The 26,821-nt window shown below is 28.8% G+C and overlaps 3 protein-coding genes across 3 annotated transcripts; 1 reads left to right on the top strand and 2 right to left on the bottom strand.

The window, feature by feature from the left end:
• Window positions 1-463: 463 nt before the first annotated feature.
• Window positions 464-1,823, bottom strand: LOC119672155. The gene is made up of 4 exons (XM_038083133.1): window positions 1,750-1,823; window positions 1,594-1,629; window positions 1,217-1,235; window positions 464-1,131 (listed from the first exon to the last, which is right to left on the bottom strand). Exons 1-4 carry the CDS (start codon window positions 1,750-1,752, stop codon window positions 557-559), a joined length of 633 nt encoding a protein of 210 aa, XP_037939061.1. The 5' UTR covers window positions 1,753-1,823; the 3' UTR covers window positions 464-556.
• A 5,134-nt stretch (window positions 1,824-6,957) lies between these two features.
• LOC119672250 lies at window positions 6,958-8,252 on the top strand. The gene is made up of 4 exons (XM_038083260.1): window positions 6,958-7,031; window positions 7,152-7,187; window positions 7,546-7,564; window positions 7,650-8,252. The coding sequence occupies exons 1-4, from the start codon at window positions 7,029-7,031 to the stop codon at window positions 8,222-8,224; spliced, it is 633 nt and encodes a 210-aa protein (XP_037939188.1). The 5' UTR covers window positions 6,958-7,028; the 3' UTR covers window positions 8,225-8,252.
• A 14,818-nt stretch (window positions 8,253-23,070) lies between these two features.
• On the bottom strand, window positions 23,071-25,997 carry LOC119666434. The gene is made up of 3 exons (XM_038075715.1): window positions 25,701-25,997; window positions 25,474-25,629; window positions 23,071-23,458 (listed from the first exon to the last, which is right to left on the bottom strand). Exons 1-3 carry the CDS (start codon window positions 25,884-25,886, stop codon window positions 23,258-23,260), a joined length of 543 nt encoding a protein of 180 aa, XP_037931643.1. The 5' UTR covers window positions 25,887-25,997; the 3' UTR covers window positions 23,071-23,257.
• Window positions 25,998-26,821: the final 824 nt, after the last annotated feature.

Here is a 26,821-nt window from a genome sequence, read left to right as displayed (position 1 = left end):
ATTTACCGCACATAGTTTAAATAATGCAAAATAATGGTAAAATACAAGTTGTGTTATCACTTACTTGAGTCTGAAAATGATGTGGGATTTGTTTGTGTTGTAGATTTCGTTTATTTTACAACAAACTACCGAATTCTTTTTTATATTTACATTCTCAATATAATAATTATTGAAAATTGATCCTTAACAATCCTTATATTTAAATAAAAAGCAGTGTTTTTGCGACTATAACTTAAAAAAGTGAATTTTATTTCCTTGCGTAAACTCATACTTGACATACTGCATCTATGTAGTATGTATGTACGTATATAGCATCATTTACAAATGCAGAACTTCGTTATTCCATTTTATTTGTTTAAATTCAAATTGAACCAGTTAAATAAGCAAATCAAATACTCTGTTAATAATTTTATTTAATTATTTATTATTAATAATTATTATTATAAATAATAATAATGCAGATATTATATTTTAATATTATATATTAATTATAATTTAAAATAATTTTAATATAATTAAATTCTTTTCCAGCTCAGCTGTAAGTAAGTACATAACTTTACTCTTCTTTTATTGTTACTGTTGCTGTTGCTGCTGCACTATTCCACTCTTCTTTTATTGTTGCTGGGGTTGTTCTTGCTGCAGTTGGTGCAACTGATGGTGTTGCTGGTGCAACTGATGCTGATTCTGGTGCAACTGAGGGTGTTACTGGTGCAGCTGATGGTATTGCTGCGGTTGCGTACAGTGCAACTGACGGTACCCATTGCCACTGTGGTGAACTTTGGTAGTGATACCATGGTGCTGGCTCGCACTGTTGAAATTGCGGCCCACATCGTTGAAGCTGCGGCCCGAACTGTTGTTGTTGCAGAAGTTGCGGCTCGAACTGTTGGTGTTGCGAAAGTTGCGGCCCGAATTGTTGGTGTTGCGGAAGTTGGGGCCCGAACTGTTGAAATTGCAGACGGTTTGGCCCGCACTGTTGAAGTTGCGGTCCGAACTGATGAAGTTGCGGTCCGGACTGTTGAAATTGAGGCACACAATAGTGTTGTTGTAGCCCATTATGCTGATATGGTGAACCACAAGTGCGGCTTCTTAAAACGCGTCTAAGTTTTGCGATAATTTTCCTTTGTTGATTATCTGAAATGTAAAGTTATAATTAATAAATTTTTATTTTTATTTACTATTTATTTATTTTAAAAATTTCGATACGGATGATACTTACATATTTTCTTCTGGTGGCACTAAAAAAATGAAATAAAAAATTTTTATTAAATTGAATTTTAAACAAAAACATATATCAAATAAGAACTAATAATTTTTATTAGAATATGTAATATTTTTTAAATTATTATTTATCTTACATGAACAGAATAAAAGTGTTAGTTGCTTTTTATTTTTCTTAATTGATTTAATACAGTTACCATCCACATAAATATTGCCAACATTTCAATATTTATATAGAAAACAACTATATAAAATAAATACCAAAAATAAAATATCAACTAACGTTTTTTATTTTATTCACGCTTTCATCCCATATCTAAGCCTTTTGCAAGGCTCATACGTAATTAAACAAATTTACAAATAAATTTTACTTACGGAGCAGCCGCAATGGCCTTGGGTGTTCCAAGGATTCTGAAAAGAAATTAAAATTAGACAATTAGTTTATATTTTACACTTTTTTATACATAAATTTTATTTTAACTATAAATACACGTTAAACACATTCTTATAACAGGAAATACGTCGACTCACCATGGTGTTTGCTCAACAATAACTGAAGTTTTCAAGTTTTTGCATTTACATTGTCTGTATACATTCTCTTTCCTTTGTTTGTATTCGTGTAGAGATCGGCATTTACCCAGCGGGACTTTCAGCGCTGAGGGAATCGATTCCCTCAGCGCTGAATGGTAATGCCTAGCGCTGATTATTCAAATGAAACTCCTAATTACTTTAACACGTGCATGTCATTGCGGGCAAGCGCTGAATCGTTCGATTACCTTTTCGAATTTGTAATGCAACATATCAGCGCTGACATGTTCGCTTACTTTTTCGAATTTGTAATGCAACATATCAGCGCTGACATGTTAGCTTACCTTTTCGAATTTGTAATGCAACATATCAGCGCTGATATGTTCGCTTAAATTTTCAATTTTACCTATGCTATTGATTTTTAAATAAAATACTATAAATTTTTTTGAATAAATTATATTTTATATTTATGTTTTATACAATTAAAATATTAATATTTACATAAAAAAATGTAACATACTTATATAGATGAATATTTTTCTGGAAATTGTTACTAACACCTTGAAGAGATTTCCAGACTCGACTCGATCACTTGTTCCGGCTTACCATCTGTACTTAAAGCATCTGTAAATACAAAAGTATGTTATTGTATACGCTAAAGTTAATTATGTACAATATACCATACCAAAAAGTGCTGCTGTCACATTCTCTAATGCTCTTAAGAACTTCTTGCCTTGGGTACCATTCTCCAAAATTCCAGGAAATTTTTCGCGTAATTGATTGTTTTTTAATAACGCGTCTCATTGATGCAGTCTATAAATAACGTAATAGATGAAAAGAAATGTATGAATTAGTAAAATTGTTACATGTGAATATATTAATAAGTTGACATTGAAAGTAAAAAACAAATATAATTTAACTTACAACTACTTCAACGGCAGTGATTTCTTCATTAAATTGAATTAAATCCTCCTCAGTTTGAATTGTAAAATTTTCCAATTGAAACAGCTGACTACATGACTACAGCTGATTACCTCTTGCTTTAGAATGACTGCATTCGCAGCACATTGGTCAATTAATCGTTCTTGACGCAGTAGCTTCTACATAATACAAAACAAAAATTACAATTATCATTTTAAATATATTTACTTAATTTTGCATATACTTACAGTGAGTTTATGTGAAATTACAAATTATATTTTATTTATATTTTTGTTTTTTATTTGATTTTAAAAATTAAAAATTGTTCACTGTTCGCACTTCACTAAAATCAAAAGCAGACTAAATGTATACAATGTAGGCAAAACAAGAAATTCTTAACTCATATGCTTTTCTTCTTCATTCTTTTATAATTTCAACCCCGAAATTGCCTATGTCAAACACAAATGTCGAAAACAAAGAAAAATAAAAACGAAGAGCTATTACCTCCTCGCTTACTTTTTCAGCGCTGGCATAATGGTGCCGCTGGGTACAGTCTCCTTATGGCGGCTATGGCGTCTGAACTTTTCACATACACATTTCAGGTAAAAAATTTGTGTGTTTACACAGCAAAATCACTCACCCTTTAAAACTTTTATTGTTTTGAAATATTATTATATAAAAAAATTATATTTCTATATAGGCCGTGTGCGAGTTCAAGTAAATTGAGATAAAGTAAATTGAAATTTCCTAGGAATTTTTTGCACTGCATTTCTGTAAATATTTATTTATTGCACTTATTTACTATTTTTGTTTAAAAGTTTTCAAATTTATTTATTTATTTATTAAACATCTTAAAAATTTTTTACAATGGTAATACCTAATTTACCTAATATTTATATAATTTAACCTACTCGAATTTCTGGTAAATACCATAATTCGCTGCCATACCGACATAATTACTGTTTCCCTCAATCATTTTACTCAAACTCGCACACGGCCATAAAATGGAAATGTACATTAAAAAATGTTTTATTATTTCCCATTATGTAAACAACAATGTAAAAATTTCGCACATATCATAAATTTTTGTTCATTTAATTGTTCATGTTGCATAAATATTTTTTATTAAAATAATTATTTATATAAATATTAATTTAAAAATTCCGTCATTTGAATCTGTTATACATCAGATGTATATATCTTTTCTTATGAATTTGATTTTCTATAATAGAAAATAAACCATCAAGTAAAAATATTTTTTTTTATAGTTAATGATTATTAAAATAATAAAATAAATAAAAATTTGTATTATTATTAGAAATAAAAATAAATCCATTTTCATATATTTTATATATATTTATATATATTCGGCGAACAGATTAGTATTTTAATTAATAATACAATAGTAATAAACAAGTATCACATATATATGGTATATAATATAACTGTTGTCTGCAATTAAAATTACTTTGAAATTTTTAGTAACACATTATTTTTCGCTGTGTACTAAATTTAACATAATGAACATGAGCTCAAATATTGTTGCCTTTTAACCCTCGGAATTTAAATTAACCAATAGGAAATCAAATTTCGTTTTTACCTTTTAATAGCTAATTAAATAGTTTTTAAGACTGTGTATTCTTATTTATTTAGGACGTCATCTTATTTTTAATGTGAAATCATGCTCGTTTTGCAATACCGTAACGCTTTACTTTAACGTAAAATATGATGTCATCTTTTTACTTTTATGACATCACTACAAACTTCTATTGCGACGCGTCGCAATGGCGACTAAAACTGAAAAGGAGATTTGATTTCCTATTGGTTAATTTAAATTATAAGGGTTAAAACACAAACAATATTTGTGCTCATGTTCAGTATGTTAAATTTAGTACACAGCGAAAAATAATGTGTTACTAAAAATTTCAAAGTAATTTTAATTGCAGACAACAGTTATATTATATACCATATATATGTGATACTTGTTTATTACTATTGTATTATTAATTAAAATACTAATCTGTTCGCCGAATATATATAAATATATATAAAATATATGAAAATGGATTTATTTTTATTTCTAATAATAATACAAATTTTTATTTATTTTATTATTTTAATAATCATTAACTATAAAAAAAAATATTTTTACTTGATGGTTTATTTTCTATTATAGAAAATCAAATTCATAAGAAAAGATATATACATCTGATGTATAACAGATTCAAATGACGGAATTTTTAAATTAATATTTATATAAATAATTATTTTAATAAAAAATATTTATGCAACATGAACAATTAAATGAACAAAAATTTATGATATGTGCGAAATTTTTACATTGTTGTTTACATAATGGGAAATAATAAAACATTTTTTAATGTACATTTCCATTTTATGGCCGTGTGCGAGTTTGAGTAAAATGATTGAGAGAAACAGTAATTATGTCGGTATGGCAGCGAATTATGGTATTTACCAGAAATTCGAGTAGGTTAAATTATATAAATATTAGGTAAATTAGGTATTACCATTGTAAAAAATTTTTAAGATGTTTAATAAATAAATAAATAAATTTGAAAACTTTTAAACAAAAATAGTAAATAAGTGCAATAAATAAATATTTACAGAAATGCAGTGCAAAAAATTCCTAGGAAATTTCAATTTACTTTATCTCAATTTACTTGAACTCGCACACGGCCTATATAGAAATATAATTTTTTTATATAATAATATTTCAAAACAATAAAAGTTTTAAAGGGTGAGTGATTTTGCTGTGTAAACACACAAATTTTTTACCTGAAATGTGTATGTGAAAAGTTCAGACGCCATAGCCGCCATAAGGAGACTGTACCCAGCGGCACCATTATGCCAGCGCTGAAAAAGTAAGCGAGGAGGTAATAGCTCTTCGTTTTTATTTTTCTTTGTTTTCGACATTTGTGTTTGACATAGGCAATTTCGGGGTTGAAATTATAAAAGAATGAAGAAGAAAAGCATATGAGTTAAGAATTTCTTGTTTTGCCTACATTGTATACATTTAGTCTGCTTTTGATTTTAGTGAAGTGCGTGCAGTGAACAATTTTTAATTTTTAAAATCAAATAAAAAACAAAAATATAAATAAAATATAATTTGTAATTTAACATAAACTCACTGTAAGTATATGCAAAATTAAGTAAATATATTTAAAATGATAATTGTAATTTTTGTTTTGTATTATGTAGAAGCTACTGCGTCAAGAACGATTAATTGACCAATGTGCTGCGAATGCAGTCATTCTAAAGCAAGGGGTAATCAGCTGTAGTCATGTAGTCAGCTGTTTCAATTGGAAAATTTTACAATTCAAACTGAGGAGAATTTAATTCAATTTAATGAAGAAATCACTGCCGTTGAAGTAGTTGTAAGTTAAATTATATATGTTTCTTACTTTCAATTTCTACTTATTAATATATTCACATGTAACAATTTTACTAATTCATACATTTCTTTTCATCAATTACGTTATTTATAGACTGCATCAATGAGACGCGTTATTAAAAAACAATCAATTACGCGAAAAATTTCCTGGAATTTTGGAGAATGGTACCCAAGGCAAGAAGTTCTTAAGAGCATTAGAGAATGTGACAGCAGCACTTTTTGGTATGGTATATTGTACATAATTAATTTTAGCGTATACAATAACATACTTTTGTATTTACAGATGCTTTAAGTACAGATGGTAAGCCGGAACAAGTGATCGAGTCGAGTCTGGAAATCTCTTCAAGGTGTTAGTAACAATTTCCAGAAAAATATTCATCTATATAAGTATGTTATATTTTTTTATGTAAATATTAATATTTTAATTGTATAAAACATAAATATAAAATATAATTTATCCAAAAAAATTTATAGTATTTTATTTAAAAATCAATAGCATAGGTAAAATTTAAAAGGTAAGCGAACATGTCAGCGCTGATATGTTGCATTACAAATTCGAAAAGGTAAGCTAACATGTCAGCGCTGATATGTTGCATTACAAATTCGAAAAAGTAAGCGAACATGTCAGCGCTGATATGTTGCATTACAAATTCGAAAAGGTAAGCGAGCATGTCAGCGCTGAAATGTTGCATTACAAATTTGAAAAGGTAATCGAACGATTCAGCGCTTGCCCGCAATGACATGCACGTGTTAAAGTAATTAGGAGTTTCATTTGAATAATCAGCGCTAGGCATTACCATTCAGCGCTGAGGGAATCGATTCCCTCAGCGCTGAAAGTCCCGCTGGGTAAATGCCGATCTCTACACGAATACAAACAAAGGAAAGAGAATGTATACAGACAATGTAAATGCAAAAACTTGAAAACTTCAGTTATTGTTGAGCAAACACCATGGTGAGTCGACGTATTTCCTGTTATAAGAATGTGTTTAACGTGTATTTATAGTTAAAATAAAATTTATGTATAAAAAAGTGTAAAATATAAACTAATTGTCTAATTTTAATTTCTTTTCAGAATCCTTGGAACACCCAAGGCCATTGCGGCTGCTCCGTAAGTAAAATTTATTTGTAAATTTGTTTAATTACGTATGAGCCTTGCAAAAGGCTTAGATATGGGATGAAAGCGTGAATAAAATAAAAAACGTTAGTTGATATTTTATTTTTGGTATTTATTTTATATAGTTGTTTTCTATATAAATATTGAAATGTTGGCAATATTTATGTGGATGGTAACTGTATTAAATCAATTAAGAAAAATAAAAAGCAACTAACACTTTTATTCTGTTCATGTAAGATAAATAATAATTTAAAAAATATTACATATTCTAATAAAAATTATTAGTTCTTATTTGATATATGTTTTTGTTTAAAATTCAATTTAATAAAAATTTTTTATTTCATTTTTTTAGTGCCACCAGAAGAAAATATGTAAGTATCATCCGTATCGAAATTTTTAAAATAAATAAATAGTAAATAAAAATAAAAATTTATTAATTATAACTTTACATTTCAGATAATCAACAAAGGAAAATTATCGCAAAACTTAGACGCGTTTTAAGAAGCCGCACTTGTGGTTCACCATATCAGCATAATGGGCTACAACAACACTATTGTGTGCCTCAATTTCAACAGTCCGGACCGCAACTTCATCAGTTCGGACCGCAACTTCAACAGTGCGGGCCAAACCGTCTGCAATTTCAACAGTTCGGGCCCCAACTTCCGCAACACCAACAATTCGGGCCGCAACTTTCGCAACACCAACAGTTCGAGCCGCAACTTCTGCAACAACAACAGTTCGGGCCGCAGCTTCAACGATGTGGGCCGCAATTTCAACAGTGCGAGCCAGCACCATGGTATCACTACCAAAGTTCACCACAGTGGCAATGGGTACCGTCAGTTGCACTGTACGCAACCGCAGCAATACCATCAGCTGCACCAGCAACACCCTCAGTTGCACCAGAATCAGCATCAGTTGCACCAGCAACACCATCAGTTGCACCAACTGCAGCAAGAACAACCACAGCAACAATAAAAGAAGAGTGGAATAGTGCAGCAGCAACAGCAACAGTAACAATAAAAGAAGAGTAAAGTTATGTACTTACTTACAGCTGAGCTGGAAAAGAATTTAATTATATTAAAAGTATTTTAAATTATAATTAATATATAATATTAAAATATAATATCTGCATTATTATTATTTATAATAATAATTATTAATAATAAATAATTAAATAAAATTATTAACAGAGTATTTGATTTGCTTATTTAACTGGTTCAATTTGAATTTAAACAAATAAAATGGAATAACGAAGTTCTGCATTTGTAAATGATGCTATATACGTACATACATACTACATAGATGCAGTATGTCAAGTATGAGTTTACGCAAGGAAATAAAATTCACTTTTTTAAGTTATAGTCGCAAAAACACTGCTTTTTATTTAAATATAAGGATTGTTAAGAATCAATTTTCAATAATTATTATATTGAGAATGTAAATATAAAAAAGAATTCGGTAGTTTGTTGTAAAATAAACGAAATCTACAACAAAAACAAATCCCACATCATTTTCAGACTCAAGTAAGTGATAACACAACTTGTATTTTACCATTATTTTGCATTATTTAAACTATGTGCGGTAAATTTACCGTAATTGGTGCCTTGCGTTGATTCTTGCCTGATATGTTGATATATAATTAGTTATTGTTTTCTAATTTTTTTAATTTATTAACTTAAATATCAATATTTTTTAATGTAAAATGACACAGTAGAATAGTCCAGGTATTATAACCGACACTTGACGAAAAAATGTGTCACAGCTATTAAAAATATTTTACTAATGTGTAAAACTATTTATAATATTTTAAATCTAGCTAAATACGAGAGTAGATTAGAACCGAAGTATAAAATTATCGTTGAGACCAACTTTTACAGCATATACAAAATATGTTATAATGACGAAAATATGAAAATACTGGAAAATTTTGATCAGGATCTATAATAGAGAACTTAGGGAAGAATATATTGTTGTTGTTTCTTATATAACAGAGCGGCGGGCCATAACGCGAAATAAACTCTTTTCAAGTGTTTTTGATAGAAATGTATTGTATTTTGCCCAAAATATTGTTAAGTAATCGATGTTATAATCTTGCATGAGACCTACCGGAGTGTGGTTTAAGGCAGAAGTCTAAGCAGAAGCACTAGGAACTCGGTTTATATAAGGAGACCCAAAAATATTAGAGTAGTTTGGAGTGTCATTTGATAAAAAATGCGAACATATTTGGCAATTTAAAAGCAAAAGTCGCGGTTTAAATATTATCGCCATAATCACTCAAAGCACAAAGCAAATGTTGCTAGGATGCTAGAAATTCCATAAAAAATAATATGGCTGTAATATATCAAAGATACAACAAAGGACGATATTTAATACTTAAAACATTATATGACACTGTTTCCATTGAATAAAGTTTGTATTAGGGAACTTTATATTATTTGTGCAAACAGTTACTTGACAAAAAATAAAGTCAAAAAATGATGTTGGATTTGTTTTTGTTGTAGATTCCGTTTATTTTACAACAAACTACTGAAATTTTTTTTATATTCATATTCTCAATTTAATAATTATTGAAAATTAATTATCAAAAATCTTTATATTTGAACAAAAAACAGTCTTTTTGCAATTATAAGTTAAAAAAGTGAATTTTATTTCAATGTGTAAACTCATTCTTGACATACTGTATATAACTTAAAACCAAAATATATGTATGTACATATGTATGTAATTAAAAGCAATTTATTTAAATTACTGATTCCACTGTAATGATATAGTATTTGACTTTTTGTACAAAATTCAACTATCTACAGATTTTTCACGAATAATAAGACGAAATTAGGTTATTTTGAAGAATGAGTCCAAAGGTACACTTAGGTCTATTGAGTCATTGTGTTCTGCAGCTAACAATTATTTGTATTATATTCTATACTGATTGCTTAATTAACAAACTTCCTAAAGGTCAAAGGTCGAAATGTATACAGTTGCTTATTAATTTTTAGTAAATATTGGTCATATCATAAAATATTTTGAATATTTTTACTATAGCTTCCTTTGTTTACATTTTTTACTCAAGATAGTAATCAGCTGCTAGCAACATTTTATAACTACATATCGATAGTGCAGGCACAAGTTGGTGTAGATTTAAATTAATTATATCTAATTTGTGAATGGACAAGGATATAATATTATGTACGTATTATTTTAGAAAAAATTTAGTTTCTTATTTTGATATCTTCGATGCAGCTAGCTTAATTAAAATTCGACGTTAGCTTTTCTTTAGCAATTTTACGGACTTGCCAATAACTTTTGAACTGTACGTTGTTTTTTTACAGTGCCATTTTATTGGGCTGTTGAATTAATTCAAGATGGTACGCCATCTATTAAAAAAGTTTGTACAAAATTTTTGAATAATTAATATAATTAAACTAATTTGTGTTTTTTTTTAAATAATTGCGATTATTAGAATATTATTTTTTCCATATTAACTGTTTTCTGACGTCTGGTGTATATTTTTTTATAGAAAAACCGTGTTTTTTAAAAGAAAATTAATTTCTGAAGGTTGAGACTTTATAATTCGAAAATTACTCAAACAAGTTATAAATATGAATACATAAATATAAGTTTGAAGTCTCCTCTTTCAATTAAGGTAATATGCTTAATTGAATGGTATTTTTGCTTTTAAAGTTATAATTAATTTTGTAATGTAACAATTTTTTTACAAAATTTTATTATCCATGTTTTGAAGAACATTTGTTCTATATTACCATATGTACAAACTAATTATATTCAGAATAATAAATATACTATTTACAGTTATGTGTTTTGTATTTCATAATTTTTGATTAACAAATAAAGTTTATATTAGTATTTGAAAATGACATATCTTACTTCATCGCAGCATTGATCCTAAGTTAATCGAACGATTTGTACATATTTTTACGCTATACAAAGATAATTTTGTTAAGTTAATCGAACGATTTGTACATATTTTTACGCTATACAAAGATAATTTTGTCCTCTTTCAAAGCAGCTGTAAAAGAAAAAAAAATTAATGTACATATTTTTAAAATATTTATTTTTCACATTTTTGCAAATCTTTAACTATTTTCCACAATTATAAAATTTGTAAAACTATTTAATTTCGTTTGCATTTTTGTTTACGAACTTTTGACATACGATTGGAATATTCGTTGAAATTTTCAATAAAGGTTCACAATAGTTCGTTTATTGCGTTGGTAACATTTATTTCTGCAGTTGCTAAAATGTTTGACCATTTCATGGCTAGGTGTTTAGACAGAGAACGTAGTGGCGAAAGTTAAAACTTGCCGAAAGCAACTATTATTAAACTAATATATAATTATATTATTTTATTCTAACAAATACATTTAATATTTAGTGATTAATTAATAATAAATAAAGTAATAATTAAATAATAATAATAAAACTAAAATATGTTAATTTTATATATATGTGGAAGTTTAATAATTATTAAAGCTTTTCCTAAATAATAGTTGTAGTCTAGTGTTAATTTTGTAAGTATTGGCAGCACTGGTGTGGTGCATAAAAATGAACTTAATAAATGAATTGTGGTGTGTTCCACAACAGTTCACAATTTGCGCGTGCTAAAATACAAAATTTCCGTTATGACATTTTATTTAAAATAAATTTATAAAATTTGAAAGAAACACCTTAAAAGGTATTGTATTTTAATTCGCTTGATTAATTTAATATTAATAGGAATCAAAATACAATTAAGAAATTGCAACAAATAACATCAGTACGAATTCTTGGGCAATGAGTCGAGTTTTTGGTTGGTCGAACAAAAAACTAACGGGAATTTTTGCATTCTGCATTTTAATAAAGTCTGCCACGTGACAAAATTAAAATGTTTAAAACTGGTATTTATATTTTTGTATTAATATATATATTTTTTTACATTTATTTGTGCGTTGTTTATATATATGTTTTAGTATATGGAAATGGTGGTTTTTGGTTGTCTTATTGGCGGAGGTAAGTGATTGCTGGTCACATCGTGGATGGTGCAAGGAAACTATTTTTTTCTTATAGCAGTCAATGCAAGAAGTTAATATATTACTTAAAGAAAATATAATATTTATTATTCTCAAAATGTATAAAAAAACGGTAATTACGTGATGTGAAAAGGTCACTAGCGGTACACACGTGTCTGATAAGAAATTGTACTCCGACAATTGACAAGAGGTTGGCTTAAAACTGCGGGATGTGTTCAATTCTTGCATTTAAACAAGGTTATCACATATGATATATACAGGTATATATGAATATATATAGATATATATAGGTATATAAGTTTTAATTTAATAAAGTAAATACTCCCAAGTTTTCGTGTTATTGCAGATATCAAATAATTACCCTATCATCAAATACGAACGCTCTAAACAGTAACATTTAAAATACAGAAGATTTCTATGAAATGCTTAAATCTGAGTAGTTATTTAAATGTAAAATAAAAATCAAACAAACTAGCACTTGGACACATTTACATACATAGCTTACGTAGCCTACGCTACACCTATTTTATTTAGAGCAGAGAAATTATTCGAGCTTCCTTAACATAACAGCCGCATACTTTTATAGCTACAGCAGATAAGTAAATGCAGCACTAGGAACGTTTTACTGTTCCTTCATTCTAACAATGATGAAAGTCTTCGCTATACTACTGACATTTATACGTGCACTTTTATGACGCAGCAGACAAAAGCAGACACATCAGCAGGAATTCCTTTTTAATAAACTTTGCTTTGTCTGTAGCACATTTTGCGGTGCGAACTGGTAGATGCCTGTTGGATTGTTAATCCTTGTAATTTCAATTATTTAATATTTTTGCTCTAAATTCTCTGAAAAGTGCTGTCTGTATTCAGTACGTATATGCGGAGCACAGTTTCCATGCAGATATTGTGGTTGGTTGGTATAAAAATTGCTTATAAAAAATATTAAAAATTTTTTAAATTTCAGATTTTATTAAAAAGTTTGTTTTACTGCTTGAAGGCTGATTTACATATTTTGAGTTATTGGCATCTTGTTTGGATTGTTTTCATTCAATCTCACTCAGTCTTTCTTCATATGCAATTAAGAGGAGTTAGTATTTCATGAGTATAAAATCTTCGATACTTAACTGCTTTCGGTAAGTTATACAAACCTTTTTCAAAGCTTTATTTAATATTAAATAATATATTATATGTGTGATATTAAATGTATATTATAATATAATAATATTAAAATATATTAAATAATATTATAATTTATACGATATATTACATATTTTTGTGTTTATTTGCAACAAATTGCAATTATTTTAAATAAGACCATTTAGCAATTTCATTATTTTACATATATTGAAAATACTTTATATTGAATTCAGTCAAATGAAAATTATCGGCTACATTTCATTCAACCCTCTAATTAAGTTTTTGCATTCTTAAAGTGCGGACGCTTAGTCATATATGTGGGAGGCAGGTTGTTCCATATTCGATTTAGAAGTTTTTATTTATTTTTTTTTTGACTGATGGAATTTTAAAGTCCCTGTGTATGTCATTTCATCTGGTTGTTGTGGTGGTCTGAGGGTTTTCTACAGCAGGGGCATAAAAGAAATTACTAATACGGATTTCTGGGCTAGAACTTGATAGTGCTATTTCAACAGGGCAGTATTCTGATAGTACTTCTTGGATGTGCATGGTTTCCAATGGCAGACATTGCTATATGCACTCTTTTTCTGGGCTTTATTAAAATCGGAACTTGATTGTTTTTATCATGTGTCGACACGTCGGTGAAATTAATTGTAAGCAAATTAAGAAACTTCTTTTTGAATGTTTTCAATATTTTTACATGTTCATAATGATTTTAAGCAACATGTATAGATCAACATAATTTTTTTACCATACTAACATAGGGGCACTTTCATTGTTGTCGTTGATGTTGTAACCCGCTGGGAACTGCTTGTGAAGTCCTTTTGGGAGGTGTCGAACGGTATTTGGTTATCACTGGAGACGAGTGGCTCTGAGACGTAGACCCGGCCGTTCTTGGAGCCTAAGGATAATTTTCGCAGACCTTTCTGATAACCCATTCGTTTTACTATAGTAAAATAATGAGACTTGTTATTATGTTATGTATTTATAAATTAGTTAATAATATGAACAAAACTTAATATATTACTTATGACACATACTCATTGGTCAGTTACTTGAAATATAAATGATTATTTTTAAATAGTGTTTAATAAAGAAAAATGTTCGTTTTTTCAACTATCTTCAATATTTATCTTTAGAAAATTCGGGAGTTCCTCATGTAATAAGAAGAATACATACCATAAATTTATTTTTCGTTCAATATTATAATTTATTTTAGAGTTGTTTTTTTAAATTATGCGTGATATACTATTAATAATAAACTATATAATGATACACTATCCTTGTGAAACAATATACTTACTTCATATCTCATTTAATTTAATAAAATTCAGGTTTTTGGTTTTGATTCATGAATTCCCAGACTCTTAATAGTCCGTTTGTAACTACTGATGCAATTTATCATATATCATATATGATACATATATATGACATATATGACATATATGACATATATGATATATGTATATATAAAATTTCTCTAACCAAGACACTGTTACACTATTATTCCTAACCAGGTTAAAGATGAAATTTTAGTCGAGAAAATAATTCTTTGATTAGCTGAATATGTAGTAATGCTGAGGTCCGTGTGTCGTCTGCTAAAGCTAGTATTAGTTTTAAACATTTGTCCATAGATAGTTTTAATTTGTGAAGTATTCGCTGATCTATTTAGTTTTAGAAAATATTCTGTTTAAGTTGCAATAAGAAAAGCTGCCTTCATACACTTAATCTAGTTTAAATTGCAGTATTAAAGTTGTTGGAAGAGAGGTTGCTTTCCTGTAGGCAGGATTATCACTAATGACTTTCAAATTTTAGAAATGCACGGTTAGTTTACACTCATATTGAAGAGAAAGCTTGGGAGTTGGAGTACAAATTTCATATTTCATTCATAGTATATTGCTATACATATATAACATATATATGTAAAATAACCTAAATGGAACTGCATTTACAAGAAAACTAGCATTTGATTAGCGTATACAATTGTTTAATTTTGAGTAGCTAAATTTTTTATTTTTATTATATTATTTTCACGTTTTTTTAACTATTTTTACTTTACTTTATTTTAACTTTTTTTACTTTTTTAAAATTGTCTATACTATATTTTATATTTACTGTGGCAATAAGTAAAGTTGTTATGTTAAATGTAGAATTTATTTAACAAAAATATTTTAAAAGAGGATTAATGTATTTATAAATACGTAAGTATTAAGCGCTGAATTCGATTAAACCTTGTGTAGTGATTATGTTTGGGTTCCATGTTAGGTATGCGCAGGGAATATCCGATATTCTTTTAAACGAAGAGAGCTGCCTCTCTGCCTGTATCTTAGTTTATCTTATTGGATGTAAGCTAATACATTAGTTCTTAAAACAGATGATATTAATATTATTTAGAGTAGATCTCAATTTGATATAAACGATCGCAAACGATTGACTCATTGTTTTAGCAGGAGCTAGGTCCAGAGAAATATGGCTTTGATGGTCAAGTGCCGCCTATACCATAATTGTGTTCAAGTAAAGCCAATGAAAGTTCACCATACAGGAAAGTCAGACCAAATAAATTGCTGTAGAAGTATACAGAATAAGCGGATTGTAATAAACACTACAATTATATCGCTGCCATAAGTAAATTTATCAAATTTTGATAATCCATATATATAGATAATACATTATTTTTATTAAATTCTGCTACATTTCATAGCTGATTCAAATGCGTAGCAATGGTTTATATATCACTTTTCTTAATACCAATTGTTATCTATATACTATATGTATATTGTATTAACATTCTCTTATATAACATAAGTAAATAAACAATCTATTTTATTTATTCGTAAATAAATAATAAAATATTAACGATTCTGTTCAAGATAAAGGAAAAACCCTCATATATTTTTAAATATTCTATTTAAGTGATTATATATTTGTTTATGAATATAAATATATGCACGTGTGGCTCCACAATAATATAATTAATAGTAATTGCCAGTAATTACGAATGGAAAAAGGCACAATAAATATTCAGTTCTCTGGGTCAAATACACAAGTACTTAGAGTACTGGTATCTGTATTTGTATCTATCATTTATCTCAAATCTAATCACGCACATGCAAAGGTAATTCTCATTAGCGTAAATAAAAGGACATTTTCTTGTTAATTTCGTCCCTGCATTCTGCCAGAATTGGCTTATTAATATCAACATTAAATGTCTAAATGAACTCTTATTAATAAAATTATTTTACACTGTAACTAAGATTATTTCTTTAAATAAGAAAATATCGTATTTGGTAGTTATTCACTAAAAGTTTGGGAATTTAGTGGTATTTTTAACATTTATGACTCATTGCAAAAATAATATAATAAATATACTTATACTTATATATCTTATACTTTGATGTACTGTAAAATAAAAGTTATTATATATTTACTTTATAGTGTGAAAGGGTATTTTCAATTTGTTGAAATGATTGTGCTATATGAAAACTCATGGGCACCACAAGAATTGTCTATATAATTTATATACTTTTGATCATAATGAAAAGATTAAACAATTTAGCCATATCCGAATACTGGGTTTTCCCTCAACTGGGTTATATATATATATTTCTAAATTTCTGTTATTAAGCTTCTTTTTTGTATTTATTTTAAGTGCATAACATTATACAATTCCAAGTAGTATAAAATGAAAGATATACTAACAAATAATTTTATTTACATAATGTAAAGGGAATAAAAAAATTATTAAGCTACATTCATGTTTTATATACCAAAAATATAAAAGAAATGCTGATTTTAGATTCCAATTAGATCCAAAATAGTTCTTCCATACTCGAAAGCATCATATATTTCGCTTAGTTGTAATATGTTCTGAGCCAAATTTCAGTTAATAAACTCCTTCGTTATAAGATTTGCATACGATTTCGCATATCAACGTATCACTCAATAAGTCGTGTGACTAACTAAGAAAAATAAATTTTTTCTGCCAAAAATCGATTTTACTCATCAATATAATCTCCTTCAAGGACAATACAATCATTCCAACGCTTCTATAACTTCTCGATGCCGTGCTTGTAGAAGGATTTGTCTTTTACCTCAAAATAGGCTTCAGTTCCAGCAATTACTTTTTCATTTGAGATGAATTTCTTACCGGCGAGCATTTTTTGATATCACCGAATAGCCAGTAGTTGCTGGGGGCCAGATCTCGACTATACGGTGGATGAGGAAGCATTTCGAAGTGTAATTCGTGCAATTTTGCCATCGTTTTTATTGACTTGTGACATGGTGCATTGTCTTGGTGAAACAAATTTTTTTTCTTCGCCATATGCGGTCGTTTTTTCACAATTTCTGCTTGCAAACGATCCAGTAATGCCGTGCAGTAGTTACTATTGATGGTTTTTCCCCTTTCGAGATAGTTTCGATAGATAGTCAATACCATGTGTTTCCCAAAATACTGAAGCCATAACCTTCCCAGCTGACTGTTGTGCCTTTGGACGCTTCGGACGTGGTGCACCGGCTGCAGTCCACTCAGATGATGATCGTTTTTATTCCGGAGTCAAGTGATGGATCCATGTTTCATCCATTGTCACATATTTACGCAAAAAAATCTGAATCATCTACACTTTGTTGTTTTTGAGCGACTGTCAGTTTTTGAGCGCGGCACCCACTTTGAAAAGAACTTTCTCAGAGCCAAATGTTCATGCATAATTGTAAACACATTGCCTTCTGATATCTTTACGGTCTCAGCTATCTCACGCAAATTCAATTTATGATCAGATATAACCAATTTCTGGACTTTTTTGATGTTTTTTGGAGTAACCACGTCAATTGGACGGCCAGAACGTTCACCATCATCGGTGTCTGTACGACCACGTTTAAATTCAGTAAACCAATAACAAATGGATATTTTCGATGGAGTAGAGTCCGAATAACACTTTTGAAGTCATAGCTGAGCTTGTACAGTATTTTTTTTTCATCAAGATGCAATGATAAATTAACACACGAAATTGTTTTGAATCCATTGTTTTGAAAATAGCAAAAGCAGCTACACTTAAACGGCTGTCACTTTTTCCTGACTAATGGAAATGTCATGAAATTTTACACATAGTCTTTTGAAGGTTGGTAGTAAAAGTCAGATGGATTTGACAATGGCAGCGCCATCTGTGTATCAGTCGTACGACTAATTGACTGATGTATTAGAAAATGTTTTAAAAAACTGATTACTGTCTACCAGTTTCACGAGAAGATAACTAAAATATCACCAAAAAATAGTCTCACTATCAAATAATTCCCTCCTTCTCAAAGCAACAATATCCATCCACATCTTAACCCATGTATTCCTCATGTAATCCTGAATTGCAAAGAGTATGCAACATGCCAGAGTAATAATGTCTCTATTTTCAGTACTTGTAACGCTACTAAAACAACTAAAACAACTATCGATGACAGTGTGTATTGTATTAGTAGTTAAGTTTTTATTGTTGTGTACTCTGTAGAAAGTAATTTGGTTTTAAAATAAGTTCTGTATACGTATTATGTACAGAATAAAATCTTTACTTTTAAATGGATGTGTTTTAATTTATTCTTCCAAGAATATAACATACTTTTAGTATGCAATATACCTAGTATGATGAGGTAAGCCTTATATTAGCAACAGTTGTGGTAACCCGCTGTGACCTAAAAGCAGATAACATTAAATGTTTTACATGACATATACATGTGTTAGAATGTGGATAGGTGATGGCTGAAGGTAGGGGGAATAGAAAAGAAAGGGTGGATTGGGGATGGATATGATTTAAATTGAAATCAACCAGACTGAGAAACCTTGCCAGTTAAATGAGGTGGGTTCAAAGTCCGATTCGACGGAGGTTTATGTGTGCAGTGTGGCAAGACAACATATGGGCTAAAGTTTGGGCACATATTACGAATAGCCGCTTTAATGTGTGACAAGTAACTGTTTAGCAGGTGCCTATACTCTGATTTCAATTGACATTTGTTGGTGTACGGGGAAGTCGTTGTTCTTCCTGAGAGATGTTTGGCAGGGGCCTGTGGAGAACCTTGTTTTGAGTCAACCTTGGTCTCAAAGAGTATACTACATCAGTGTAGGGGGCTGTAAGTTCACGTTTTCAAACTCTTGTAGATTTCTCCAGTTCCCAAAAAACTTAAGGTTGCAGACAACTTATTTTCCGGGATGATGTTATTATGAGCATTTGTATTAATTTTTGTAAATCACTGAAAAAAACTGAGCATGTTTATATTTTCGTTTTTTCAAAACAAAAATATACTGATATGATACACTGCATATTTTGCCGTTTGGTCATGACCAAAAAGAGTATTGCCGCGACTATTCGTCATAAGGCTGTCTGTATAACTAGACCTTTAATGTAAATATTGGATATTGTTTTCGACCAGTGTTAATCGAAATATGATAATTTTAAAACAATTTCAGATATTTTTAACGGATTTCACGAATATCAAAATCAAAAAAACTATAAGCTTTTAACATATTCTTTCCAAGCATATAACTTAAGCTTCAATAGTAAAGCTCCAATAGTGAAAATCTTGTAATTTCAGTTCCAAATGAATACTTTTCGAATAAAATTAATTTTGAAGGACTTTATTTTTATTACATCTTCATTTAAATAACTTTTCTATTTATATATTTCTCATTATGATTATGAAATAAATTCCTTTTGTGCTTATCTCATTGCCGCTTTTATTCAATATTTAATAAAATAGGCACTCGAATACAAATGTATTGCAATCTGTCGGTAGATTCCTTCGTCCTCGAATTTGGCTTAACGTAAACTCTGAACTTGAAAGCGATGGTTTTATTGGTTGCATTAAAGTTCGTCGGGTTTTCATGTTGGCCAGTGAAGGTCAAGCGACTTGTACACAATGCCAAAGTAGGTATTTTAATATTGCAAAAATATCATAAGTTATTCAAAGAATAATGTTCAATATAAATTATATATAAAAGTAAATATCGTTATTGTAATTTAGCTTTATTTTCAAGGTAAATATGAGAAATTTCAATGATGACGATTTAATAAATTAATATAAGCAAACATTGGTCAATTTTTAGTTATTGTTAACTAAATTAAGTTCAGAAAGGATTTGTCAAATTGTTAAGATTCTGTTAAGGAAATCTGTTTGTTAAATAAATAGTTGTCTTGAGCATTGGCATAATAAAAATTCTTAATAGATAATTGCATAAGATTAGAAAATTTAGTCATCAATTTAAAAGCCATTTAATGATAAATTTAAAGAACCTATTATTATTATTAAATATTATTAGTAGTATTATTATGGAAAAAGGATAGTACACTGCGGCCTAAAAGATCTATTGTACCCCTTAGTCAGATTAGAGTATTTCTCCAAGTCCGATTTTTTTAATGAAAGACAATATAGGGCTTATCTGTCCTAGTTTTCAATCCCCATGAAATACCTTTCAAAGTGTTTCTTCCGCTTGTGCATCTCCCCTAGCACATGGTATGCGGTTTCTCTCTCTTCTCTACAGTATCTGTAGTTTGTGTTGGATTGGATTCCTAACTTTCTTAAGTGATTACTCAATCTACAGTGAGCGGTTAATAATTCTCTAATAATTCTTAGGTTATTCTTTATTTGTTCTATGCAATCCATGAGGCAAATGGCGTTTGTTGAAGTCTTTCTGTATTGAGAAATTTAATATAAGATGGGAAGATTCAATGATATGTAGAAATATGTATGCAAATTGGCCTACTTTTATTGAAAAAATTCAGAAATCTCATTGGGATGCCCTATAAGGATATCAGTTATTTGATAGGCTTGTTTCCGGGCTGCAGTTTTTAGGGAACCCAAAAATGCGTCCCATATGTATCTCTTCTACTTAATTTATATATTTTTTATATATTTTTATATATATTTTTATATATATTTTTATATATATTTTTATATATATTTTTATATATATTTTTATATTATATATATATTATATTATATATATATTATATTATATTTATATTTTATATTTTTATGTTTTTTTTTTATATATTTTTATATATCTTTATATATATAATTCTTCTGTACGTGTGTTGACAGTGAACTCTTCCTAAACGGCTGAACCGAGTTTGATGAAATTTTTTGTGTGTGTTCAAGTGGGTTCAAGGATGGTTTAGATTCACAATTTGGTTCACTGGATAATGTTTTTTCAATTATTACACAATTTTTTGGTATCCATATACATTTATATTAGACATTTAAAATTTATTCATGCTTACTTTGATTTGTTTAAAAAGTTTAGTCTCTAAAATGAATCCTTCAACTATCCTGTTAAATTTTTGAATTCGCTGGATTTACCAGGAATGCCACCACATAACTTAAAATTAAAAATTAGCGCATCTATAATTTAAATGCACCTAAGCTATGCAACGGCACGAGATTAGTCATAAAAAAAAATAATAATTTTTTTATATATAAAGATATTTATAGAAATTTTTATATATTATATAAAGATATATAAAAATATATATAAAAAAAATATAAAAATATAAAATATAAAATATAAATATAATATAATATATATATAATATAAAAATATATAAACAAATATGTATAAAAATACATAAAAAATATATAAATTAAGTAGAAAAGACAAATATGGGACGCATTTTTGGGTTCCCTAAAAACTGCAGCCCGGAATATACTTGAAGTTACAATTTTTAATGGCAAATTTGAAGGTGAAGCTTTTCTCCTGCCACGAATTCCAATGATCCCTTCAGACTCACCTATTCCACTCAGATATCTGCAATTTGCAATTCGCTTGGCATTTGTCATGACTATTAATAAGTCACAAGGTCAAATAATGTCGATTTATGGGATAGATCTAAAAAATCAGGTCTTTTCACATGACCAATTATATGTGGCGTGTTCTCGCGTTGGAAAACCGTCAAGTTTATTCATTTATACTCCTCAAGAATTAACTAAAAATATTGTTCATCAACTCGCATTAAGATGAAATTAAACAAACATTATTGATTACTACGAATTGTTTCGTAATTATTTGTCTTTCATTTCTTACTTTGTTTGATATCCTAATCGCTTAGTATATCATACAGGACAACATCTGTCGGGTCAGCTAATATTTTAATATATTTGTACTTGCAGTTTCAAAAAAAATATTTACGAACAATTGAATACAAGAATTATTTATTTGGCAATACTCGAAACAGCTGTATTGTTAGCAAAAAATTCACTTAATTAAAATAATATAAAATGAATTTTGTTGTTGTAGTTTACTACTGTTCGAAAAAACTCTATATATTTTTTATATATTTTTTTATATATTTTTTTATATATTTTTATATATATTTTTTTATTATATTTTTTTATATATTTTTATATATTTTTTTATATATTTCTTTCCACATAAAAATTATATAATTTATTTCCAAATAATTTTATTATAAAATACTCATTTTTCAATCTGCACTGCTCCTAAACTCGCATGGAAGGGTATTGAATTTTTATTTTAAAGGTAATCAAAGCATTTTTCTTTGATTCTTAAAATTCGTAGTTAAAGGCAAAAAGATACTTTTCTGTTATCTTCCTAATTTTGTTACTGTGATGGTTATATGGATTCTTTGAAAAAGTATTTCTTAACAATAAATTTTCATTTTTGCTGTAGGCAATAAGAACAAAAGAAAAAAGGCAATCATAACAAATATTTAATTTATTTATGTTTTCACAATAAATTATTGGTAATCCAATGAAGTTCTCACAACAAATATATTTGAGCATCCAAAAATTTTACATTATAAAATTTTTTATTTAATGAATTTTAATGAATTTTTGGATGTAAGTCAAGTTGTCTTTTGAAGAACTGAAGCGAAAATAGCGTATGTCATGTAAGATTTGTACATTTTTATTCTAATATCTTGATCCTGCCAGAGTGTATATGTAGTAAGTACGTACTAAGCGAACGAAGCAGATCTGGTAGAAGAGTTTCATCATTAACTTGTACTTCTTACTTCTTGTGCCAAGGCCCAAATTGCTTATAAAAGTCACTGCATAGTTTATGAGCACCATTGTGTGGACTCCAATCCATGGCTGTAGTGCAGCCAGTTTAACCTGTAATAAATATTTCATATTATTAAAATATTAAATAAAATTTAATTATTTAAAGCGGTTATCTTTTAAATGATGATGACGAAAAAGAGGAAAATAATATTAGAGCGCCAATAAAATTTTTATTTCATTTCAATTTTTGGCTGACTAAAAAACGATTGAAAATAGTTGTTTTTAATATTGTACAATATACACTAGTGTGTATTAAAAATATTTCATTGATTTACTATAATTAATACTAGTAATGACTTCTCTCGTTTATTAACTGAGCATGCCAAACTGCACCAAAGTGCCAGAGATTAAATCTGAAGTACATACAAATTAAATCTAAAGATATACAAATAATTAAATTTAAATACCCATAATTTAAGGATTACTTATTATCCAAAAAATGTGGATGGCAGTCTTTCAAAATTTTTAGGAAGTACAATGTTCGAATAACTATCTCTCCCTCCCTCCCTCTCTCTGTCTTTGTCTATCTCTTTCTGTGTCTATCTCTTTCTGTGTCTATCTCTTTCTGTGTCTATCTCTTTCTGTGTCTATCTCTTTCTGTGTCTATCTCTTTCTGTGTCTATCTCTTTCTGTGTCTATCTCTTTCTGTGTCTATCTCTTTCTGTGTCTATCTCTTTCTGTGTCTATCTCTTTCTGTGTCTATCTCTTTCTGTGTCTATCTCTTTCTGTGTCTATCTCTTTCTGTGTCTATCTCTTTCTGTGTCTATCTCTTTCTGTGTCTATCTCTTTCTGTGTCTATCTCTTTCTGTGTCTATCTCTTTCTGTGTCTATCTCTTTCTGTGTCTATCTCTTTCTGTGTCTATCTCTTTCTGTGTCTATCTCTTTCTGTGTCTATCTCTTTCTGTGTCTATCTCTTTCTGTGTCTATCTCTTTCTGTGTCTATCTCTTTCTGTGTCTATCTCTTTCTGTGTCTATCTCTTTCTGTGTCTATCTCTTTCTGTGTCTATCTCTTTCTGTGTCTATCTCTTTCTGTGTCTATCTCTTTCTGTGTCTATCTCTTTCTGTGTCTATCTCTTTCTGTGTCTATCTCTTTCTGTGTCTATCTCTTTCTGTGTCTATCTCTTTCTGTGTCTATCTCTTTCTGTGTCTATCTCTTTCTGTGCCTATCTCTTTCTGTGTCTATCTCTTTCTGTGTCTATCTCTTTCTGTGTCTATCTCTTTCTGTGTCTATCTCTTTCTGTGTCTATCTCTTTCTGTGTCTATCTCTTTCTGTGTCTATCTCTTTCTGTGTCTATCTCTTTCTGTGTCTATCTCTTTCTGTGTCTATCTCTTTCTGTGTCTATCTCTTTCTGTGTCTATCTCTTTCTGTGTCTACCTCTTTCTGTGTCTATCTCTTTCTGTCTCTCTCTCTCTCTCTCTCTCTCTCTCTCTCCCTCTCTCTATCTCTCTCTCTCCTTCCCTCTCTCTCTGTCTCACTCTCTAACTTCTCTGTGTGTCTCCCTCTCTGCGTCTTTCTCTGTGTGTTTCTCACTCTCTGCCTCTTTCTCTGTGTGTTTAGATTTATTATCGATCAATCAAATTTTGTTGCCCAATCGAACATGTTTAGAATAATCTAACATTTTTGTAGTAGTGTTAGCAGAAATTTATATATTGTACAAATACATATTTCTAATCAAATCATACTTTGTCTATCTATTATATAAAACAGCTGTTATTTTCATGCTAATCTTGTTACTCTAGCAAAATATTTAGAGTGTTATAAATTAATTTCGAACGTTATAGATTTTGCCCCAGATAATATTTTTTATACAGTCAGTCAAATAATTCCTATTACATTTTCTATTGAAACCCTTTGTAATTATATATCTATAAAACAGATCATTTCTGCTTCTAAAAATTATTTCATTTATATTTATATTAAAATAAACAAAAACATATACGTATGTACAATTACTTTAAAGTTTATGAAAATTGTAAAAATTCATAATAATTAAATTCATTACATTAAATTAATTATTATATTAATTAAATTCAGATTCAATTATTATATATACAACTAAACTCACCCAAAGCAAGCCATAAGTTAGTAGCATCCATAGCATATATACAATTAGAGCTTTAAAAAAATTACAACAATAAAGGATTAAGTCTACTGAAAAAGATTTATGTAAACGGACTGGTCCAGTTCTGTACACTGCTGAAAGTGTTTTTAAACATTCCAGCTGAGAATGAATATACATATGTCAGTTTAATTCTATATAGTCTATAAATTCTATCCAATTTTAACACTTACTATCCCGTGTAGTCCAAAAACAGCCGCCATAAAATAAATGGTGTGAAAAACCATTCTTGAACGGAAAAATTCATTTAGAACCGATAAAACAGTAGTAGTATCGTATCCACAGTCATCCATGGTTATATCAAAACGATTTTTCACAAAATCGCAAAGTTGTTTTTCAAAGAACGATGGAGTATCCATTTTGGTTAAATACTTTCACTCCGACAAGTAAACAAGATTGACAAAAATAATTTAAGGTACATAAAATTTTATGTTAAAACTGCAAAAATTTGTTTAAAATATATATTTCAATGGTTCAAAGTCTCACAGTAATTTTTCTGAAAAAATTTTTTTTAAATATTTCTACTAACAAAATTTTCTAGATTCAAAAATTTAAAAAGAAAAAAATTCTGTTTTTTAAAAACCAGTAACTTCGGAGTGAATTGTTAATAACACATTTATTTTCCATTCCTGAAATTAAATTATACTGGCAGGAAGTATTAGCTGTTGCAGTACCTCACAGAGAAGCAATATCTGAAGAAATGTTGACATAATCCAGTTGAATTTATGCGTTGATTTTTCACTGCGAATCCATTACTTTACACCTAAAACGATAAATCAGTCAAAAAAATCGATTTTTTTTATGATCAAGTACTTAAGGAAGACGTGTCGTACATTTAACCAGAAAGATTATGATCACAATTTTGTGGAATGCATGCGGTGGATATACAGTTCCCGTAGATCCTATGAGGAGTAAAGGGTCACAATGCATGCTGCATAATTGATTATTTTTCGTAGAAATAAGTGGTTAATAGCGAACACTACGCTGTCATGTCGATCTCACCAGACTTCTAATTACTCTTGTGGGACAAGGGAAAAGAAATTTCCAATAAAGATGGTAAATAGGTGTACACGTGGCTAACGGCACTGATGATTTTCATTGAGCAACGTCGCTTGAAATTGGTCACTATCCAACATATTAATCATAATTTATTAAATATGTTAAATATACCTAAATCTTAAAAAAATGGTCGAAAAAATTGGATATTTAAAATAAAAGTAAAAATAAAAATAATAATTGACTTACGCATCCCTTCATTTTAAAAACACATTTCTCCCATATAACATATATTTTG

This window comes from Teleopsis dalmanni, chromosome 1 (assembly GCF_002237135.1).
Source record: "Teleopsis dalmanni isolate 2A chromosome 1, ASM223713v2, whole genome shotgun sequence".
Lineage (NCBI taxonomy): Eukaryota > Metazoa > Arthropoda > Insecta > Diptera > Diopsidae > Teleopsis > Teleopsis dalmanni.
This window is presented reverse-complemented; position numbering and strand designations above follow the sequence as displayed.